At 44.4% G+C, this 23,764-nt stretch overlaps 1 protein-coding gene and 1 long non-coding RNA gene across 6 annotated transcripts in view; one reads left to right on the top strand and one right to left on the bottom strand.

Moving 5' to 3' along the window:
- The first annotated feature begins 1,391 nt into the window (after positions 1-1,391).
- On the top strand, positions 1,392-23,444 carry LOC143819394 (uncharacterized). The gene is made up of 4 exons (XR_013224949.1): positions 1,392-1,492; positions 2,029-2,069; positions 9,856-9,929; positions 23,331-23,444. It is a non-coding gene; the product is annotated as an uncharacterized LOC143819394 (long non-coding RNA).
- The window catches only part of MCM9 (minichromosome maintenance 9 homologous recombination repair factor), a 42,261-nt gene continuing 38,889 nt past the window's right edge, over positions 20,393-23,764 (bottom strand). For 4 of the 5 annotated variants that reach the window (XM_077300950.1, XM_077300968.1, XM_077300959.1 and 1 more), the window contains 2 exons: positions 23,346-23,491; positions 20,393-21,892 (listed from right to left, as the gene is read on the bottom strand). In XM_077300950.1, the coding sequence (XP_077157065.1) occupies positions 20,407-21,892; positions 23,346-23,491 (1,632 nt within the window). In that variant the 3' untranslated portion in view covers positions 20,393-20,406. Of the gene's footprint in view, positions 21,893-23,345; positions 23,492-23,764 lie in introns of those variants that run through there. The other variant, XM_077300986.1, reaches the window with a different exon arrangement.

Genomic DNA, 23,764 nt, shown 5'->3' with positions numbered 1-23,764 from the left:
ATCAAACATGGTTCTCCAGATTAGAGTCCACTGCTCTGTGTCAAGCGGATCTCAATGCCAATATCAAAATTTAAAGACAACCTTTCTTGTCTAGATCAGGAACTTGGATGGGCTTCAGCTGTTCTGAGGTATATTGACAAGCCCGATATAATGTGTGCTGTTCCATTGTGCCTGTTAACACAATTTAATACATACCATATACATATTGCATTTATTCCGTCTGCTCAGATCTGATATTGGGTCAACAAGATCTAGCTAGAAGGAGATAATCTAGTCGCCTGCTAGAGACACCCAGAAGATATTCCTTTGCCAAAAGTCCCTGTGTTGTATTTGCTCCAGTGAACATTAGCACAATGGAATGAATGCAGCTAACAGCTTTTCACTCAACAGCACGGAGATAGTGGAAAGGGACTAGACAGGAAAATTTGAATTTTAACATCAAAGCCTTTCTTCTCCCTCCTCCCCAATTACGTACAGGTTGATGACAATATCCGAACTGCTTCTAGCTTCCATCACAAGAATGGTGTTGGTGCCAGAGTGTCCATGCCAGTCTAGCTTCGTGAGAGGTGTTTCTGCCACATGGAGTTGCCTGATGTGTCAGTTTGATGCTTGAACTGTGTGCAAGCAGAGGACATCCCCCCCCCCCGAAACTGCTTTCTGCTGCTCTTTTGCCAGTTGATCGGTTTCTCTTTCATTCCCTCGCCACCGTGGGGGTTCATCAAGGTTTCTGATGACACCACTACAAGGAGAGCTGAAAGTGATCTCAAACTGGTCTACAAGATGGGAGGGGGGAAATCACTTGCCTCAGCAGTTTCTGCTCTATAGCAAGGAAGATCTTTTCCCACCAGCACAGGCAAGTAACATCATTCAATGACACTTTCTCCTTGGACAAAGTGGGAAGGGGGGGGGAGGGCTGATTCTCTGTATGGTTGTGCTTTGATGATCCAAGCTGAACTAGACACAAGGACCAATCCCTTTCCCAGAGCTGGCTAAAACTATTTTCTGTCTGCCTCATAAACTTAAAATCGTTCTCTGCCTTTGATTCTGTAGCAGTCGTTAAAGAAAACATTTGTAAGAGAACAAAAGCAGCACAATGCTTTTATCAGGACCATCTAAAAGTCACAGAGTTTACAGAACTCTCAGGCTTGATGTTCAACAAAAATAGCTGTGGGGAGAAAACATATTTCTGGGAAAGGCCATGGGGGGACACCCCACCCTCAATATGTGGGAATGTCAGAGTGGTGTCTCAGGCAGCACTTTGGGCACACAGAGCAACTTGTCCTTGGTGCAAGAGACGCCCAGCTGCAAAAGGCTGCTGGGATCAAGATGCCATGACCACTCACCCTCCCTTTGGAAATGCAGTTGTGAACAATTGCCAGCAGCTGTTTGGAGCTGTCTCCAGCAGTAATTGGAACATGCCGTTTGCTTGTGAGGCAGAAAGCAGAAGTAGACACAGCAGGTTTTATAACAGCCAAAGAGGAGATTAATTTTGGTAGGTGCACAGAGTATAGGACTGATAGCAGCTACCCTGCGGGTGTGCTTCTAGGCCTGGGGGGAAGGCTGGGCTGCTGCCAGGGGGAGCGGGGGGGAGGAGGCCTTCCAACCAGGCCCAGAAACATACCCAGGGCCTCGAAGAGGCCACGGATGTGCTTCTAGACCCGGGGGGAAGGCTGGGCCACCTCTGGGGGGAGGGGGGAAGAAGGCCCAGGAGCTTCTGGGTCCAGGGGGAAGGCCGCACCATGGCCGGGGGAAGAGGGGGGGGAGCAGGCCTTCCCCCCTAGCCTAAAAGGCCTCCTTTCCCCCCTCCCCCCTTTCTAGCACCCATTGTATTTAAAAGTACAATGGGTTTTAAATCTAGTCAACTATAAAAGAGTTGTCTGCTCAGGCTCCTGGAGATCTGGGAGCAGATCCTGGGGAAGGCAGACTTTGGGGAGAGGAAACTCAGAGGAGCTATGATTCCATAGAGTCTGCCCTCTAATGCTGATTTTTCCTTCCAAGAAGCTTATTTGTTTATTAATTATATTTCAGGCCGCTCCTCTCTGGCAGCAGTCTCTGTTACCTGGAGGGAGGTGAGTAGTGGGGTGCCACAGGGCTTGGTACCTTTCAACATTTTTATCAGTGATATGGATGAGGGAGTGGAGGGACTAATTATTAAGTTGCCGATGACACCAAATTAGGAGATATAGGGTTCCACAAGATCTGAACATGCTGGAAAAGTGGGCAAATAAGAACAAGATGCAATTCAATTAGGAGAAATGCAGAGTTCCACATCTGGGTCACAAAATGAGAAGGATGCATACTGAATGAGAGAGACTTCTGGAGAGCAGTGTGTGTGAACCAGAACTTGAGGTACTTGTGGACTATAAGCTAAATCCAAGCAGACAATGTGATGTGGTGATAAAAAAGACGGATGCAGTCTTGGGCTGTATCAACAGAGGCATCACATCAAAATCACATTATATCCTTGTCCCTCTGTACACCACAGTGGTCAGACCACACCTGGAATACTGTGTGCAGATCTGGAGCCCTCACTTCAAAAAGGACGTGGAAAAAATTCAGAAGGTTCAAAGGAGACCAATGAGGATAATCTGAGGCCTGAGGACCAAACCCTATTAGGAAATGCTGAGGGACTTAGGAAAGTTCAGCTTGGAAAAAGGAGAATGAGAGGGGGTATGATTGGTCTTTTTGAAAGGCTGTCACTTACAGGAGGGCATGGAGTGGTTCCTGTCGGCAGCAGAGGACCCACAGTAATGGGTTTAACCTACGTGTAGAATGGTACCAACTGGATATCATGAACAAAAAATCATAGATTAGTCCAGCAGTGGAATCAGCAGTTGCCTAAAGAGGTGGTGAAGCTCCCCTGGGGAAACGACCAACCCCTTTACTTTTATTTGCTGATGACACTGTCATCCTGTCTAGATCGGGTGTAGGTCTCCAACAGTATCTGCATGGCTTTATGGTCTATTGCCACAACAATCAATTGGAAATAAACTTAGTTTTTGCAAGAACCCATTTTAAATATTCATGGAAGATTGATGGGCACAGTTGAATAAGTGTCCCATTTGAAATACCTTGGTCTCAACTTCTCTTTTAACAACAGATGGGTACATCATAGGAAGCAGATAGCCTCAAGACCATGAAAACATCCCTCGCTCCCTTTACTAAATCCTGCCATCAAAAGGGGAATACAAATATTCTAGCTGTGTTAAAAATTTATTCTCTAAAATTCTTCCTGCAAATTTTGCATGGCATTCCAATCTGGATCTTTGATCTTAATAATGAATTGGAGTCTCTATATTCTATGTTTTTAAAATCCTTACTTGAGGTACCCAAAAGTGTTGCAAATTGAACCATCCTTATTGAATTAGGTCAGCAACACCTGGGTTTGAAAGCTTGGCTATTGACCTTCAAATATTGGCTGAGAATTCATTTCTCAGCCAACTTTGGTAGCCTGCTATGTGACCTATTGTGCGACCCATACATTTCCAGTTAGCACAATAGAATTTTACTTAAACTGAAAAATATTGGGCTCAATATTTTGTGGCTTATGGGTCTGACTGAAAAAGACATTTTCAAGGTAATTTCGCGTAGACTTGAGGATATCAAAATGCAAATTTTATCTTCCGTCCCATGTAATACCTGTTCCCCCCAATTCTGGGGCATTTCATCCAACTATAAACTCTTACCTGCTTATCTTTATCAGCTGGACTCTTGTTTGGCTAGGAAGCCTTTCCTTCTTGACAGAGTCAACTCCTTTCCCTCAAGCGTGTCCTGGGGAAGATTCCATCAGATTCCCACCTTCAAAACACTCTGTGTACATCAGTGGTCCCCAACCTTTTTCGGGCTGGGGACCAGGGGGATGAGAGGAAGGCCCGAGGACGGGGACGGGGACAGGCGCGGGTGCACCAGCGGGCACAAACGCGCAGGCGCAGTAGCTCTGCGCCTGCGTGTTTGTGCACCCAGGCACACCACATATTGTTCTGGGAGTCCAGCCTTCTCTCCTCAAGGAGCTTCTATCCAGTCATATTTGATGGACTTAAATTCCAAAGTCAATTCTAAATCCCTCATAATCAAATTAATGCTTTCAGAAAAGGATTCTATTAAACTTGCCAGGGTAGGCGATACCCTTGGAAGCATGTTCCAAATAAATAACTTATGTTTTAGTGTGGGAACGTAGTTTTGTCTAATCCATTTTGTTTCCTCGGATTGTGATTGTGTATGCCAATAAAGGTTGTCTGAGTCTGACAGTCTTCAAACAGTGGCTGGAAAAATACTTATCCTGAACGCTTTAGGCTAACCCTGCATTGAGCAGGGGGTTGGATTAGGGGTTAGGCACTTTAGTGCCCAAAGCAGCCGGTTTCTCCCAGCGCAGCCAGTGTGGCCAGCGCAGCATCAGGGGGGAGAGGGGGGGCGTGGGTGTCAAGCGCTGACAAAACTCACAAAAAACTTCTATGAGAAGAAAGCTTTAATTGGAAGTAGATCAGTTCACTATAAGGTTTGAAGTCAAATCTGTTCGATACAAGAACAGCAGGCACTTATCAATACTTTTCTCCCACCCAAAACTTGAGCATTCCCAAGGGAGGGGGGAGCCCCTCACTCAGGTGCCATCCCAGGCTTCCTGCCAAGGTGTTGAAGTTAGTGCAGCCTTGGTCAGGCCGGCACCTCAGGCTCACTGATAAGTTGTTTACAGGAACTGGGCAACATTGTTTCACAATAGGGGGGAATATGCAGTGTGAAAATGCAAGGATCAAAGCAATGAGGAATCAAAGGAAAACTACAAGCGGGGTGTTGGTTACAAGGGAACGTTTTGGTTACATGGGAATGTTCCAGCAAAGACTCGATACTGACACAGCATACAAGATGGAGTCAGACAGGTTCACTGAACAATAATCATGGCAGAGAGCAGGGACTGATCCTGACAGTGGACGCCAGTGTACCAGCGGGAGATTTGCGCCTGCGTGTGTGTTCCCACCAGTGCGCTGACGCTTGTGCCTCCCCCCCTCCCACAGCGCTAGCTGCACCAGGAGAGACTGGCTGCTTCGGGCACCAAAGTGCCCAACCCTAGCCCTGTATGGCTCCTTCCAACTCTATGATTCTGTGATTCTATGGAGATCTGTTGTAATTTGGGAGATCTCCAGCTTCACACTAGCTTGAAATGCTTCAACAGGTAGTTCACACATAATTTTTCATGAAGTACAACTCTTGGTTCATGATATTAGAGACATTTTCTCATCCAAGCTAAGTAATATGATTTGAAAAAGTTCAGGATGCCAACTGTTGAACAGAGCCTTTCGCAGCCTCCGACCTGCAGGCATTATCTAGTGACAATACTGAACTCTACATCCTACAAAGCTTCACTTGTTGTTTTCTGAACATGGTACCTCTGCAGCTACAAAAGACAAGGCAACTGTTGCTTCCCCCCCTAGTCCCAACACCTGCCCTCCATTCCCCTCCCCATCTGCTGCAGTTAGCACTGGTTCCAGAGTAGACTGGAAGAGGGGCTGAACAGAGGGATGGGAGACATAGACATGGAAAATTGTCTTGTCTGTCACTGGGAGGGAACTATTAAAAGGCTGCATGTGCTGTCCAGATTTCAGCGACTCCTGAGTGCTGCTATGTTGTGATGTAGTAGATGCGTGTGGCATTTAGAGTGCAGTCCTATGCGGAGTTAGCCCTACCACTGAAAGAAATCTGTGGCCTTAGATTCTGTAGCAATTCTGTATAGGATCAAACATTACTCCCTTCTCCATGTCCTACACAGAAGTCACTTGTGCTTTTTATCATATCACACCAGTACTGATTTGGGCCAGTACTGATTTGAATTGTTAGCAAAAATTTAGCCGCAAATAGAGCACCTGTGTCAGTGGGGTGTTCAGGAAAAAAATGTTTGAGTAGGAAATGTGAGGAACAACAGTGAGATTCTTAGAGAATACAGGCCCAGTTAATCATACAATAAAAACAATTGGGCATAATTAAAAGATCGATGAGCAATTATTTTGGGGGAAAATACTTTGAACTGTTTGAGGAAATGAAAGAGATGGAAAAGAAGAATAGGTGTGGCTAGTGGCAGCCTGCACCCTTGGCCTACTAAAAGCAACAAAAAACTGGAAGCCTCTCCACTGAAAACATAACATCCAACAGTTATTTATCAAATGTCTCTCTAATGCTGCACTGATTGCTTAAAAGATCAACACCTAAGAGTGTTTTCTTAGGTGCAAGCTCCGTTGACCAGAGCCAGATTGGTGTAGTGGTTAAGAATGGTAGAGTCTAATCTGAAGAACCGGTTTGATTCCCCACTCCTCTGTCTGAAGCCTGCTGGGTGATCTTGGACCTACCACAGTTCTCTCAGAGCTCTCTCAACCTCACCTACCTCAAAGGATATCTGTTGTGGGGAGAGGAAGGGAACAGTGTTTGTAAGCTGCTTTGGGACTCCTTTGGGTAGTGACAAGAAGGGTATAAAAAGCAACTTTCGTTCTACATTGCATTTTCCTGCTTTTAAAGAGCAACTCAGCTGCAAAATACAGAGATGAAACTGCAGAGTGCCCTCTGGTGGACAGAAGAAAACTCTGTTGTACAGCTTTGTTGATTCTGAAACTGATGATCAATGTAGTGATAGGGCTGCAATACACTAACATCTTATCTACTTATTGAATATAGAGTTACCATATTTTGAAAAGCAAAAAAGAGGGCATGTTTCCCAACTGTTTGCTTCAAACATCACTATGTGAAATCTGATTTAAAATACCCCAACTATTTAAGCTGTGATAATTGCTCCTTTCTATGAATATTCCTAACCTTCCAACCCCAAAAGTGAACATTTTTATCAGTATTTTAAAAAAGAGCCCAAAAGCAGACACCAAAAAAGGACATGTCATCTAAAAAGAAGACATCTGTAACCCTAATTAATGTAAATTTAGATTTCACCTTTTCTGAAGAATCATGAAAATAAAACCTAGACTGATTCTACAGATTTGAAAATGCCACTGCACCATTTATCAAGGCCCCTGGAATAGCAAATGTCTTATACTAAAATCTGGCTCTTGAACCTGCATCTAGAAACATGCAAGATGATTCTGACAAGTGCGTTATTGTACGTGTTATTGCACAAGGCCAAGCTTTAAAAAAAGAGAGAGTGTGACAGGACCAGGTAAAGGGAAAGGTGCTCCTGTGCAAACATTGGGTCATGTCTGACCCTTGGGGTGATGCCCTCTAGCATTTTCATGGCAGACTCAATACAGGGTGGTTTGCCAGTGCCTTCCCCACTCATTACCGTTTACCCCCCAGCAAGCTGGGTACTCATTTTACCGACCTCGGAAGGATGGAAGGCTGAGTCAACCTTGAGCCGGCTGCTGGGATTGAACTCCCAACCTCATGGGCAGAGCTTTCAGACTGCATGTCTGCTGCCTTACCACTCTGCGCCACAAGAGGCTCGACAGGACCAGCTACTCTGCCCCAAAGTGTGAAATGCATGATGCGAATTCTGTCCTAACTAGTACTGTAAAAAAACTAGGTATGCAGAATGCTAGGCACAAATTTGAAGTCTACACTGAGAGTCCAATATGGAGAAAAAACAACAACAAATCCTAACTGTGGAATCAGTCCAACACATTGATTCCACCAACACCTACAATTGATCTAAGAGCTTAAAAACACACAGCAGTCTTTTAAAGTTATCTGCTACTTCATTAGTTTCTCCCTCCACTGTAAAGTCTTTCTGAAACAGCATGCCTTTACATGGACTACAGATAACAGGAAGCAATGGTAACTTCTGCACTTCCTCAGGCAAGCCAATGGCTTTCCAACTGAAAAGGCTTTCACCTAAGCTGAAGAGTGAACCAATGCTATTAGGAATGCTATTAGCAGACAGTAGTATACTTGGAGATGTAGCCCATTAGGTACAGAGGGTCCCATAGCATGAATGGCTTTAAAATTCTAAACCAAGACCCAACCCTTTAAATTGGTCCCATAAGCAAACAGATCACCAGTGCAGAAGGTATAAGTTCTAGGTTTCTCCTTCATGCATGGATTGGAGTTTCAAGGGCAGCCCCACATCGAGTAGATAAGAGTAATCCAATCTGGACCTGGTATGGATCAGCAAGGCAAAGCTGACCAAATCTACATACGAAGACAACTTACAAGTTAAAGGAATTCTTAACACCAGCATTAGCCAGTTTCCCCCTAAATAAGATATTCCTAGTACAGTTAATCATATAATGATAAATTATTAAATTCTACTCTTGTTCCAAGGGGCTCAGTATCTCCATGGATATTTCTCCTTCATTTTATCCTTTATGATGATTTCTGTTGTTGCCCTGCAGCAACCATTATTATTATACAGAATTATGCTGCCTCCAAACATGAAGTTAGCCAAGGCTACTCGCCACTGATGGACACATCCTCCATGTATTTGTTTAGGTTGGAAAATTCAAAATCTCTAGTGTTCATAATTCAAAAGCATATGAAAAATATCCTAGAGTCTCAAAGGAGTATTTAATATAGCTAAACTAGGAACTTCCATATATTTTTCAAATTATCCTGTGCCTCCCTGAATGGCTCAATTGGAGACTTCCTGTTCCTTTGAGCACACTTCCTCACTGCATGCATCCAGAACAGACTGAACAACAGGTTGAAATCTGTCCTGGCTTCAGACGCAGAAGCAGTTTTTCAACATCAAAGTTTATCAGAATACAGTTCCAAGGGTCAGAACTAGTTGGACATAACTCACAGCTTCAAGTCCAAAGGAGAATCCAAAAGCAGAGTGTCCGAGGTACAGATGAGGGTCAGATACAGAAAAATCAGTTCAAAGCACAAGCTGCAAGAATTGTACCTCCACAGTTTGCTGCTTATATCCATCACATCAAGCACCTGCCAATCACCTCCGCCCTGCTCCTGCAAACACTCCTTCTCATCTCTGATTTTGAGCAGGTGTTGTGCTGCCAATTGACCACTGCACCTTCTGCACTGCAGTTCCCTCCTTGTCTTCCTTCTCTGCTGATCCAGAGGCTCTGGTGGCAGGGGAGGTGAACTGACAAGCAGATGACTCTCTGTCGCCAACTCAGGGCTGAGGGGCTATTTCACTTGTAGTGCCTGTGTGGTGCAATAGTTAAGAGTGGGCGCCTGTAATCTGGAAAGTGGGTTTGATTCCCTAGTGCTCCTCCTAAAGCCTGCTGGGTGACCTTGGGCCAGTCACAGTTCTCTCAGAGCTTTCTCAGTCTCACCTACCTCACAGGGTGTCTGTTGTGAGAAGAGGAAGGGAAAGGTGTTTGTATGTCACTTTGAGATTCCTTTGGGTAGTAAAAAGAGTTACAAAACCAGCTCTTCTTCTTGTGTCTGTCTCTTCCTGCATTGTGTCACTGACTGTGGCTCTAGGTCCGGTCTGCTGACTGCCTCTTCCTCAGAAGAGTGCTCTGCATCACTTGACTCTGCTTGAGCTTGCTGATCCATGACAGAATTTTTCTCCCCTCTTTCTAAACTAAGTTTGTTTCTTTTAAGCAGCTTGGTTGTCCACTCTCTTAGCAAATTTAAACTTTGCCAGCAGTTTAATCCTGCAGTTTATCCAATACTTTCTACTCCGAGGGGAGAGGAGGGGGACAAGACAACTAACACTAAATCTCTTGCTAGCAACTTTAATACCCAATGTTCAAGGATATGCCACTGACAGAATTAAGGTAGCCATCAGTCCTCCTGTACCTTTAGCAGCCATATGGAAGCCAGCTGATGTGGGGCTTCAATAACTGGTCTGAGAGGTGGCCTGTAGAGAAACAAGCATCCTACCAACTTTGTTCTGAAACATGAAATGTAGCTGAGGCCTATGTGTGCTGACTCCAACATTGACTTCCCACTTTTCTTCCTTAGGAGGACCCGGAGCAGCTCACACTATTCTCCTCTCTTCCATTTTAGTCTCACCATAATCCTGTGAGGAATGTCAGGTAAGTGGCTCAAGATTACCCAGTAAGCTCCCACGCAGAATGAATATTCGAACCTGGACCTCCCAGATCGTAATCCCAACATTCTTAGTGATATATGTTATGGAGAAGACACGCAGGCAAAATTAGTGGATCAAACAGACATTTCAAGTGCAAGGACTTCCTGGACTAACTTAGTGCAGGTAAGTTCTTAGAGGACTGGAATTTCTGGTATAGTTCTAAGGCCAAGCAGGACGGAAAAATCTATTCCAAAAGTGGTTGGTACAGGTAATATTAGTTCACCAGGGCTGTTTCTTCTCCCCAAGCAATCAGTATTTATTATTAATGACATTAGTGATTTTATTGCAACCAATACTGAGCACTTAACGCTCTCTTTTCTGTCAATAAATGCATCCCCTGTGATACACAATACTATTGAGTGACACTTGGGACAATGAATTAATAATTCACTAACAGCTAAGAATTCTAGTTTTGCCTTTAAGTCTGCTTCACAATCAGCAATGCCCTCTACTCATGGACACCCGTGTCCATTAAAGGGTCGTGTCAATAAAAGTCAGGCTGACATGCCTGGGAGATCTTCATTATTTCTAAATCAGCTGCAGAGAGAGACTCTTTTTTGGTACAGAACAAAATTCCAAAGGACACCTGGGCTGAATCTGCACAGCTTTTATTCCAATCCCAGGTCGATTCAATCCCTGCCATCTACACTGAATGCGATTTCCATTTTGATTTGGGGTGATTAAAATTTTCCCTCTGCAACAATCATGATTGATCCAGAGTGACCCTACCATTTCCCCATAATATCCTGGAGTGGATATAACCCTTGATATTTGAAAAATTGGCATGAGTAAAGGTGCAGCTCTCTGCTTGTCCTGAACTAAGGTGCTGTCTTGAGCCTCCAGCGCTGATTGGCCAGGGTGTCAGATCAAAGGCTTCCTCATTCCCATGTTGCAAGGCTGTCCTTAAAGGGGAAGCCCTAACTTCTCTCGGCAGAAATTTTCATCTTGAATTTATTCCCCCTCTTCTGCTGTCTCCAATCCTCTCCCCCCTTCAAAAAGAGGCTCCTGCTGCACTTGGCTCCCCCCACTTCTGAGCTTCCCTAATCACTTGCAGAGCACTTTTCTGTTTCAATGGGGAGGGAGGGATAGAGGAAGATCCAAGTTCAAATCGACCTGAATTCAGCAGGTTCCACCACGGAATAAAATAAATGCAGAATCAGCCCCAGACAACAAAAGGAGACTAGGGGCAAATACTACCGTTCACCACTGTGTAGTCAAAATGCTTGTAATGCACCCGATGGTTCCATTGCCTGAGGGAGTGTGCCTGCACACAAAAGTTCACACCTTGAATAACTCTTTGTTGGTCTTAAAGGTGCTACTGGACTCAGATTTTGTTGTATCAAAACTCTTGTTCTTTTAAGCTGCTAGCCCATTTAATATCTGCATTAGAGACATTGGAGTTGGACTGCCTGGCACTGAAGGACCTCACCAAATCCTAACCCAGGTTGTCTGAACATTGCCTAGAAAGCATCATTGTCCTGAATATGCTTTTAAAACAAGGGACATTCCCAACCTAGGATTACCAGCCTTAACTGCAGAAAGCAAGGTAGCTAGGCCATGAAGTTGCTTCCTTCTGGAGTCTGCGTCCAAAAGCGGATCTTGGCACACAGCACATCTTGGACTTACACAAGGAAAGCTGGAGCAAGTGGAATAGGGGAAACTCCACACCAACATGTATCTAGTGTATATAGCACCCTTTTAAATACTTGAAGATGGTTATCAAATCCCCTCGCAGTCGTCTCCTCTCCAGGCTAAACAGACCAAGCTTTCCCAATCTTTCTTCATACATCTTGGTTTCCAAACCCCCTCACCATCTTTGTTGTGCTCCTCTGGACATGATCCAGTTTGTCTACATCCCTCTTCAACTAGGGTGCCCAAAACTGAACACAGTACTCCGTGAGGCCGAACCAGAGCAGAGCAAAGCGGTAGCATCACCTCCCGTGATCTGGACACCCTATTCTGTTTGATACTGTTTGATACAAACCCCATTTGCCTTTTTAGCCATCAAGTCACACTGTTAACTCATGTTCAATGTATGGCCAAAACTCCTAGATTCTTTTTGCACATGCTACTGCCAAGTTTCCCCCAACCTGTATTGATATATTTGGTTTTTCCTACCTAAATGCAGAACTTTACACTTGTCCCTATTTGAACTTCATTTTATTCAGTTTAGCTCACTTCTCGAGCCTATCAAGATCATGCTGTTTTTGATTCAGTCTTCAGTTGTGGTTGCTACCCCTCCCGGTTTAGTATCGTCTGCAAATTTAATAAGTACCCCCTCTAAACCCTCATCTAAATCATTTATAAATATGTTGAACAACACAGGCTTCAGGACAGATCACTGGGGTACTCCACTTGTCACTCTTCTCCAAGAGGATGCTGACCCATTAACAAGTACCCTTTGGGTATGATCTGTCAACTAGTTATCAATCCACCTGACAGAATTAGGATCCAAACAGTATTTTACCAACTTGTTAACAAGATCATGTGGAACTTTATCAAACACTTTACTGAAATCCAGCTAAACTATGTCCACAGCATTCCCCTGATCCAGCAAGGTAGTCACTTTCTCAAAAAATTAGATAAGGTTGGTCTGACATGATTTGTTCTTGCAAAACCTGTGCTGAGTTTTAGAAATCACAGCTCTCTGTTCCAGCTGCTCAAGGACTGACTGTTTGATGATTTGTTCCAAAATTTTGCCAGCTACAGATGTCAAGCTGACAGGTTGATAGATACCCGGATCCTCTTTTTTCCCTTTCTTTAAGATGGGGACAACATTTGCCCACCTTCAATCCCCATGTAAGTTTTGAATTGTTAGCCAAATTGGTGGCCCTTGTAGGGATGGAAAGGTAGAACACAAATGCTGTAAATAAATAAAATAAAACTTGCATTTAACATATCATCTATTCAGATGGGACAAACACACTGAGCATGGTTAGGCAAAACATAAAACTTTTTAGAATTTCCACTGAAATTGGCACATGGTGGTGGGGACACTGTGATGTTTTGTCAGCCCAAATCAAAATCTGTTACATGTTTGAGTAATCCAGGGGAGACAAAAAGGCCCTGGTAGTTAGTGATTTGGACTGCACACACTGCCCCAAGGCTGGCATGCTGGAGATGAGCCAACATCCAGTTTATTGCATTTTTTTCAGAGTGAGATTTTCTTGAGTGTTCGTGTGCTTCTAGCTGCTCCGGTAAATCTGTGCCTTGAATTAATTCTGCTGCCTGCTTCTTGGCTGCCTGGGAAAGCACTTTTCTACTTTTGTGCCAGAACTTTGTTTTAAAATATTAAATTATTGGTTTTGAGGGTGTGTTTTTTTGTTTTTGTTGGGTATATTGTAGTGTGTGTGTGTGTGTGTGTGTGGGGGGGGCTTTTTCCCTTTCAGGTTCTTAAAAAAAACAGTTTGGGTATTTGTTGGTTTTGAAATATTTGTTTTGAAATAAATTTCTGGTTAGGTTTTAATTGGCAACTCTAGGTGAGGGTGAATGTATTTTAAAAACCACCACATAAATTCCAGCTTAACGTCCCAGTGAGTGTTTTCTTTTTAAAAGAACACCACCCTAGGTTTCCAAATAAGCTAGGTAGTTTTAAAAAATGGAACAAAGGTATACTTGAAAAGAAATAGACTGACCTGGGTTTCAAAACAATCAAACTCAGATGGTTTTAAAAAATAGGGTTTAGGGTGATCTTTTAGTGTCCCAAAAATTGAAGTCAGGTTTTCAGAAAAATTAGGGATTAGCAAAATATTTGCAAAAATAAATAAATAAAATGAGCAGGTATTTAAAGAGAGTTTCATACTGCTACCTCAGATTGTATTTACTAAAATAGTAGAAAGATTTTATGTTAGAAAGCCAGAAGCATTTTTTTAAAAAGAATTCAGTTACAATAAGCCTAAGTGTAGTCCTTCCCTCAGTAAATGTCAGATTGTGTGTGTGTTTGTGTGTGTGTGTGGGGGGGGGGGCTGAAAAAAGGCAACTGCCAATAGTGCTGAGGAGAACAAGAGCAACAGGCTAATGGGTTCCGCAAGAAACCCACTTGGTGTCCTCCATGTCATAGTGCGGCCGCTACCTTACTCTGGCGAAACAGGCTGGGGGACAGAATAAGGTGCAGGGAAAGGCTAAGCAGGAGCGGGAGGGGGAGATGCACCCATACTTCCATGGTCTGAAAACACTTTCAGAGGCTGAAGAATCCCTGTTTTGTACAATGCCAGCTCTTTAGGGCTAAGATCAGTGAGGGAAAAGACCTGGGTCATCTCTCGATGACTGGACTCAGGAACCATTTGAAGAAACATCACCAGGCAGTGCTTCTTCAGGGGGGCAGAGAGGCTGGTGGGGTCAGGCGGCTGTGGGGCAAGAGGGGACCTGTGTTGCAATCCCCACTGGTGCACTGGCCTCCAGGTCTCCTGTGAGGAACACCAAGTTTATCTGGTGGAGACATTTGGTGCAGCTGGTGTTAGGATGACATGTGGTGGGCAGGACGGAGTACTATTTGCCCCACTGACTTGATATTGCTAGATGGGCAGCCCTTTTCTATTGTTGAGGATGCTGAGTTCTGCAGGCTGCTCCAAAATGCAGACTTCTACTATACAATTCCTGCTTGCACCATGCTGAGCAGAACTGAAATGGCTTCCTTACAAAGGATTGCCAGGGACCATATAAATACAAAGGGGTCCTATACGTGGGAGAGCTGTAGAGTTCTCATCCAAGATCTGGACCTGCCCTATTGGAGCAGGAGCATCTCTTGCTGACTGCCCGCTGGTGGTAACCCAGGGATATTCTTGGTGGGAGTGGGGCAATGAGTGCTAGGCAGGGTGAGAGGGCCCACCAGGTCAGCTACTGCCAGGCCTTGCTCCTTGGTGAAGCCTGCACTAGGCAAGCATGCTCTGCAATCATCAAGAAGCACTTAGTGGCAAGGGTACCACCTGGAATTGTGCAAGCAAGCTAGATGGCTAATAAATATTATATAGACATATATACAAAATAAAGAGGTAGGCACAGATGTTCCCATGTAACCATGGTGACTGGTGGCTAGGCATATTTAGGGCAGTGAGTTGGAAGCACATTTGGCATGGCCCACCTCCTTCCCCTGGTGCTGAGGGATGCCATGTGTTTGGATGACTTTCAGCACCTGCTCCAGTGTGAAGGCGACTCATCTGCTGTGCCAGAAACACTCATCGTGTACCTGATCAGCAATGTCAACACCCACAGGAACTCCAGCTGTGCCATGCTTGAACACCTGGTGAAGCATAAGAGTGCCATGCCGTTTCCCCTCAGAGGCCAACACCATGGAAAGACTGTTCAACAATGAGTAGTTGATTTTCTCCCAGATGGTTGAAACCCTTAAACCCTTTAAAGTAGCGATCCCCAACCTGTGGGCTGCGGACCACATGTGGTCCTTCAACTAATTGGAGGTGGGCCCTAAAGGACGCCTTCTCCCCCCCCCCCGGCCCTTTACTTCATCCCCCCCAGCCCTTTACAACACACTTCATTGTTGTGGCATGTCTGTACCTTATTTTGAAGGGATGTTTAAACATTACCATAGTGATCAGAGAGCGCTAGGGCAGTGGTTGAGAGTAGAGGAGTAAACTACCCCCCCCCCCACCGGGCCTCAGTAAAAGGCGTTGAGTGGTCCCCGGTGATAAAAAGGTTGGGGACCACTGCTTTAAAGAACTCTTGTTTAGCATTGCAAATCTGGATCTTGTCATTCTTATGATCCAAAGCTTCAGTGGAAGATGGACACCTTTTTGGACCTAGGGGTAGGATGTGAAGACATTGTTTCAGCAGTATGTGCCCTGGTGCAGAGGCTGCAAGACAACATTGAATTCCACCTGAAACCTCTCACCAAGCAGAAGGGTTACATGTTAACAACCATATGTGACTTGCCTACCAAGGACCAGCATCTCATACAATGAAGAGTAGTAAGCATTTGCAGGACAATAGGGAAATCCTGCCTTCAGAATAGGAGGGGGGAAGCAACTCTTCTGTCACCTTCTGGATTGGGTACCCCCACAGCCTCCCCAAATATCCATGGAGATGAAGGCCATTAGGGAAGCCTCTTGTGGGAACAGGAGGTACATGAGCCAGACTTTGGGGATGTGATGGTGAGGCACTGCCTATCTAAGTCTTATGAGTAACTAGGGGCAAAGCCCGTTGTCTCCAAGAATACAACGGGCGCTAGAGCTTGGCAGTGGGAAGAGGAAGGGGAGGAGTTGTCCAGTCTGTAAGGGCATGGGGTTGTCAAGAACCTGTGGTGTGGAATGTTCGTTGATTGTGGGAGAGGACTGACCTTTGGGAATTGTGGCATAGTGGTTACAGATGAGCTTTCCAGAGCCATGTCCTCAGATATGTGAAGGGAAAATCAGACTGGAGACTCTTCTAAGGGGAAGATTACATGGCAACCAATTCCCCCCAGTTCTGCGTCATTTGGGAATTAGGCCACAGACACCGAAATGCCCCTCTGCCCTAATACACATGGGGTAGTCACAGTACACAGGTATCCACCCTGTTCCTTCTTCTCCATTTTTTCACTGTTGATAAAATGTTATGTGCCACATGCTTCTTTCATGGTTGCTCCTTAGAAGAACAGATTTATGTACTCTATTGCTTACTACCTAAAGGCTGTAAATATTTATTTAGATCTTCCTGCACTTTCCAGACTGACAGGACTGATGCTGGTCTGCCTGTCTGTGCCCCAGAATACAAACAGTTGATGGTAAGGGCTGGCCATAACCCATGGGCCAGGAGGGACACTCCTGCACCACTCCCTCCCAACTGCAGGCAAAAATGGCTCATGTTATGGCTGGACTCTGAGGCATTGTACGATATTGAAGTCCCACCTCCAAACCTCCAGGAATATTTCCAACCCAGGGTTAGCCAACCTACAGGTGTGGCCTGGAGAGCTCCTGGAATTACAGCTCACCTGCAGAGTATCAGCTCCCCAGGCAGAAACGGCTACTTTGGACAGGGTTGTGGTAGAGAAGAAACATTTAAGGCTTCCCACACAGGTTGTTGTTGAATTGAAAGACTTGAGGCCTACTGCACAGGGCAGATTAAACAGGAGACAAAAGAGCCAGTTTCCTCTGCAGAATAATGCTGTGCAGTGGCCTCAAATCTGCAGAGTTGCAAAGAAGAAAGACACATGGCTTGACTGTGTCTAACCCCCGGCCAGAGCAGTATTTTAAGTGAAAAGGGGCTTTTCTGTGGCCTCCCTGTCAGGCAACTGTTTGGCAGAAGGGGAAAGCCCCCCCCCCTCAAAAGGAAGGCCCTCAGGCTCCCCTGCGTTGCTCTTGGAAAGGCCTCCCTCCCCTCAGTCAGGGGCTGTCAGAGGCTCCTTCGCAGCAGGCCTGAAGGGGGGGAGGGGGAGCACTCTGCAGCCTCCTGCCAGCTCTGTCAGGGTTCTGAGGCAATTTGCAGTTGGACATGGCAGTTAGGACAGCCTTGGGGTGAAAAGAGCTGGTGCATCCTGTCTAAGCCTCTGTTCTCATCCCCCTTGTCAGCCCTACTGGCCTCCTCTCCCTTTGGTGGTCAGGAGCAGACTGGCAGCCAGACTGGGCTGGGTGAATGGAATTTTGGTCTGTCCTGGTGAGGGGCCAATAGGAAGGCACTTTGCGCGCATCCCCATTGGCTGCTTGGCCCTGGATGGACACTCAGAGGGCCCAATCAGGAGCCACTTTGCGGCTCCTGATTGGGCCCTCTGAGTTTTTATCCTGGACAGGGCCCGCCCTAACTCCTCCCCAGGTGGCCTTACTCTTTTATTTAATAGGACCCTGTCCTATTTAGAGATGTGCCAACAATTTGCTGAGCTACTGGGCCAGGAAAAATATGGTTTGGTCATACCACTTGTGGTTTAGAGGCTCTACTCATGCCCTCCAATTGAGTGTGCAGAGTGTGATTTTTCCCAGATGGGTGATATTGTCAGCCCATACCACTCCAGTCTTATCTTCTGGAAGGTTGAGCAATTAATCTTTCTGAAGGCTAACATGTTGCTCTTCAAAACTTTAAACTCAGAAGTTGAAGGAAACAGCAGACGGGTTTGATTGGAACTATATTAAAAAAATGGTCATGAATTCTCCTGGGGAGCAAATTCCCTAGATGATGACCAGGAAGAGCTGGAGACCATTTTGAGGGAAGACCAGCTCAGGGGACACTTGACACTACTGGACCTCATCCAGACCCCCAAGCATTTTAGACACAGAGCCCCTGGATCCCAAGTCCTCATCTGAAGGACCTTACCCTCCAGGCAAAGCTGCCAACATGTCAGAATCCTGTGAAGACAGTCCCTTGCATTGTAGGGCCTCAAATTCTACACGTTCCTCAAATTCTCTCCTCACCCAGTGAGAGGGTTAAAGACAGTGAAGTCCATGAACACACAAGTAAGCCACAGAGAAGTGCCAGGTTGGCAACCCATGTCCCAGCTACTGAGTAAGATCACTACATAAATAAATCTAGGGGGATTAATGTTTTGGAATTTAGACTGTTTCTGGAATTATTCAGATTTCCATATTCCATGTGGGGGTGGGGATGTTGGGGCTATATTTCAGCAATCTCCCTCTACGTTTTAAGCAAATTAGACCAAGGTGTCAAATTCTGTGGACCCCTGAACAAGATGCCCCCAGCCACCCAACTTTGTATCACATGGGAAGGGGAGGGGAAATTCCAGGTTTTCTCCAAGGCAAAACCAATAGCCAAGCAATAAGAGCAAGCAAACACTGGCCAAAAACTCCTAAATGCAGACTGGACCGACATCAAACAAGAGACTCCCAGCAGACCCATGCACTTCATTTGGCCTGAATTTGATTGAGCCCCACTCCTAAGAAGCCCTGTGATCACTTATGGCCTACCTAAAAGCCATGTGACCTGCCTAAAAGACAAATTCAAAAAGTACCCCCCCCGAGAATACAACCCTGCTTATGTATGCAATTATTTGATCAAATACTATGTTTGTTAATACAGACAAGCAGCTCTCTTTCCTTCAAGATATCTGTGCAATACTTACATTTCCCCCCTTCTCAAACACAGAAATATACAACTGTTTGCATACTGGATCAAAGGCTTGAAGAAATGTGCTAGTCAATGTTTTACATGGGAAATGAAATGGAGAGCACTTTTAAAAATTGAAACATGGTAGCAAAACATATACTTGTAATAGTTGTAAGCCCCAAACAGGAATAAGCACTCTAATTTCATCAGAAAATACAAGTACCTTATTGATTTAGGCTGTATGAGGGACCATCTGTTCTCTTTGTCTCATGCAACAGTGAAAGGATTTTATGGTGAAGGGAATACATAACAGAAAGACAGTTCTATGGAACAAATGAAAAAGCTACATCTTGGCGTAGTGGTTAAGAGCGCAGACTTCTAATCTGGCGAGCCGGGTTTGATTCCATGCTCCCCCAACTGCAGCCAACTGGGTGACCTTGGGCTTGCCACAGCACTGATAAAGCTGTTCTGAAATATCAGGGCTCTCTCAGCCTCACCCACCTCACAGGGTGCCTGTTGTGGGGAGATTGTAAGCTGAATTGAGACTCCTGGTAGAGAAAAGCAGAATATAAGAACCAACTCTTCTTCTTAACACAATTTTGATAGATGGACTTAAGTGTACCTTCTGAAATCATGTATTTGTATAAACGTACAACCTCAGAAAAACTTGCATCATCAGAAGTCAGGATATGTTATGGAATTAGATCAGTGGTTCTCAACCTGGGGGTGAGGACCCCTTTGGGGGTTGAACGACCCTTTCACAGGGATCACAGCAGGGCAAGCAGCCCTTCTCTCCAAGGGGGTCCTAAAGTGGCCCACATCGCTCCTCTTCCCTTTCAGCCCCACAGCAGCCTTGTGGGGTGGATTGAGATAGAGCATCCATCTGTCTGGAGCAGTGGAAAAGAGCGAGATCGGCATGGTGGGACAAGAGGCAGAACTGAACTGAGAAAACCTGGGGGGAAAAAACAATTTATATACAATCCTGAACAATGGATCTTCACGCCATTGGTCAGTTTTGGTTTAATTTCTGTGAAAGAACCCTTGTATAATGTTATGGTTGGGGGTCACCACAACATGAGGAACTATATTAAAGGGTCGTGGCATTAGGAAGATTGAGAACCACTGAATTAGACCTAAACAAAATACTTTTTACATAGTACACAGTTATCCTCAACTATAATAAAATTACTACAGTGACTGGGAACTACTATGGAGAGTTAAACTGTGGAGTGCAATTTTTGTTAGTCAGATACTGTGATGCTGGACTCAACCACTCCATTTTAGATTTAGAAATGCACTTCTTTAATTTTAGCAGAAGTGGAAGATATTTGTATGGAGCCCATTCATGATCCTATTATTTTATGCAAGCTTAGATTTTACTTTATTCATTTGGCCTTCTGCCAAACACAAAAATTAAACTTTAAACAAAATTATTTTTTTTAATGAGGAGGTTTTTTAGGTTTGGAGTTTTTCTTCATCTCTTCATCCCAATCAAAGTCTAGAGCCGCATCATCAAAATCCGCAAGTGAGAACAAAGATTTCCCTGGAACTTTGCTGACTTCTCCCAGCTCACAGCACTTCCTGGTGTGGCCAGCATGTTCAGTGTGGTTCTCCAGTGGCAGCCTCTGCCTTTCCACATCACGGCTGGCAACACCCAAGGAAGATGGATTCTCTGGTTTGGATTCAGCAGTTGGTATGAAGGAAAATCTAGATAATTTTGCCAGTGTACTAGAGCACACTTTCTTTGTGTTGAGTCCTTCCACTCTTTCTTCTCTCGTTCCTGTAGAAGGTGGGGAGAATGCTTTCCTTTGATGCTGCTCCTCTCTGTTGCTATTACAGGGTCTTTTCTCCTGGCTATTTCTGTTGTTGTTAACACTGTGTTCTTCTTGGTACGTCTCAGAACCCTTTTCCTTGGTCTTTTCTCTCTTTGATATCTTTCTGGTAACACTTTGAGGGCTGCAAACTGTCTCCAGCAATCTGGCATGGTTCTCATTTTGAGAAGAATGAGCAAGCTTTGGCTTCTGCCTAAATAAAAACTTGGCTAGTTTAGCATTTTTTTCTCCAGATTTCTCTAGGATTTCAGGCTCATCAAAGCTTCCTGTCACACCTCCTTCCGTCAGGTGATCTCTACTTCGTTTCCTGACTGAAGCCACCAACCTCTGATTCCTTGACATACTGTGAGATGGGAGTGAATCCTTTGTAGGAAACTGCGGTGCAACTGTTGGAGAAAATGGAGCAAGACCACTTCCAGCCTTGGGATCTGGTGTACTGGCACAAAATCCACGAGACCTTTCAATGTTCACACACTGCCACTTCTTAGAGGCCCTCTGGGTAATCACATCAGGCAGTGGAGGAAATGCTGCACTTGAGTCTTTGTGGCTTACTGCAGAAGGGAGGCTTGGAGGCTTTTCTTTCTTTTCTCCATCCAGTTTAGAAACAACTGCTTGTCTGCATGTATCCCCTGGAACTGTTCTTGTCAGCGATCTTCCCATCTCAGCATGATTGGTTTCTATTAAATCTTTCTTATCTTTAGAATAAGGTTTGTTGTTTGGTGCTTTCAAAGTCAAACTATCTTGTGAGGTTCTGGCAAATGGAGGCTCATAGATGTCCTTCTCAGTTTCAGCACTGTCAACCACTATACTGTCAAACCAGCGTAAACTAACATCACTGGTATTCTTGCTCTCTTTGCTCTGCAGTGGTGGTACATCAGATGTTTGGGCACTTAAGTATCTTTCTGGGTGCTCATCACCTTCAGGGTGTCCTTTGGCTGCATCAGGCTGGGACGGAGCATTGTCCACCCTATCTGAATACTGCTGATGAGATATTTCTTCTGGTTTCTCAAGTGTATTATTGGCAAAAGATGCCCCAGTACCATTGTTCCTTGCTTCCTGGGACAACTGCAAATGGCATGAATTATGCTGTAATCTACAGAATAAAAACACATTTTATAAATATGGATACAATTTTATAAAAGTAAGAATTTTAAATATTGATTTTATTTCATTATCTCAAGATTCCCCCACCCCTGAATATTTAGCAGAGCGAGTTTGGTGTAGTGGTTAGGAGTACGGACTTCTAATCTGGCATGTTGGGTTCGATTCTGCACTCCCCCACATGCAGCCAGCTGGGTGACCTTGGGCTCGCCACGGCACTGATAACTGATCTGACCGAACAGTGATATCAGGGCTCCCTCAGCCTCACCGACCTCACAGGGTGTCAGTTGTGGGGAGAGGAAAGGGAAGGTGACTGTAAGCCGCTTTGATACTCTTTCAGGTAGAGAAAAGCGGCATATAAGAATCAACTCTTCTTCTTCTAGCATAGTTTCAATTCCTAACTTCTTGCATTTTAGAGACACAGGAAATGGCAATTTTACAGCTTCACACATTTAAGAAAGTTAAATTAGAATTTCTTTTTAACAGTAAATGAACAGAATATTTCATGTGCAAATAAAAAAGACTGTACAAACAATTGTAAGTTATATTACATGCAGATGTTGATTTTGGTGGATATATATCATTTTTAAACAGTAATTTCAATATTATGGACAAACATATATTTAGAGGGTTAAAAGCCAGTTTGATACAAACGAATACAAGTATTAAGGTTTTTTTAAAATGTAAAGTAAATACCATATGTACACTTAACAGCTTGATAGTAAATCAGTTACTCCTAAAGGGCTTCACAGCATACCCACCAGATCATATTACGAATACTAACAAAAAAATCCATTTTGATGGTAGAACTGTCCAGGTTATTTCTTTGGGTTGCTCATTTTCAATGTCAAGATATTTATCCAGTTTTATTACATTTGGTCTTACTGATACAGAATCACTAGCAGTCATAGAGAATGAGTGAGCTAGCTGGGTTCTCTTGCTATCAAACGATCAGCTAGACATTTCCAGTCATTGTGTGTGCTATTCATCACTTTTCAAGTGTCTGTCATTCTATGTAATGCCAGCATGAGAGGAAGCTGAATATTGCCTAATGCCATTTTCAGCCCAAAGAGAACATATGCATGCATACAGGTTGTGTAAGAATGTGTGCAAGGATTATTCTCACTTGTCATACCAGCATTATAAAAGTCCTTCGGGTGTATTCAGATGCTGCAGCTTCTAAATTCTGTATGTGAAAACTACCTCTTCCTTGGAAAGCTGATCATTTGCAGTGACTTGGTATATAATAGCTTTAATATTCCTTTGTTATACTCACATTTCTCTACAGTGTCAGGGATATGGCTTTACTATGCAGTCTGATCTTTCTTAAAATTGCCTGGCCATATAGCTGAAGTAAGATTATGGTTCCTACATGGCACTGTGTTGACTGTATCAGCATTAGTCTAAACATTTCTCTGTTTCCCTCTCAGGTAAACATTTCTCACCTGTCAAGTCTTTGGAGTTCCTCATGCAGAATGTCCTGTAGCTCCAGCTTCTCCAAGATCAGTTCACACTGCATTCGATATTGTTCCCTTGGATTTTCAGGAAATGAAGTGTGCAGTGCATTGACGCCACCAAGTAATGCACCCCCCTAGGGAGGGGGGAAAACCTGTAACTTGGTGCTTGTGTTGAATTCCATTAACTAATTTAAACAGTTGCATAACTTGCTATTTTTTTAAGTGCTGAATAAAATTATTCACCCACAGAACCCTTTGAGAGATCACATCCTTAATTACTGAAAAGAAACGTTAACAGAGAAAGGTCTGTTAAGGCCCTGCAGAAATTGTAGCTTCTTTATAAATACATCTGATAAAGCTAAACAGGGCGAAAAGAAGTCTGGCTTATAGGGAAAGCTCAGGAATAG

Source organism: Paroedura picta, chromosome 1 (assembly GCF_049243985.1).
Source record: "Paroedura picta isolate Pp20150507F chromosome 1, Ppicta_v3.0, whole genome shotgun sequence".
In the NCBI taxonomy this organism is placed as follows: Eukaryota; Metazoa; Chordata; class Lepidosauria; order Squamata; family Gekkonidae; genus Paroedura; species Paroedura picta.
This window is presented reverse-complemented; position numbering and strand designations above follow the sequence as displayed.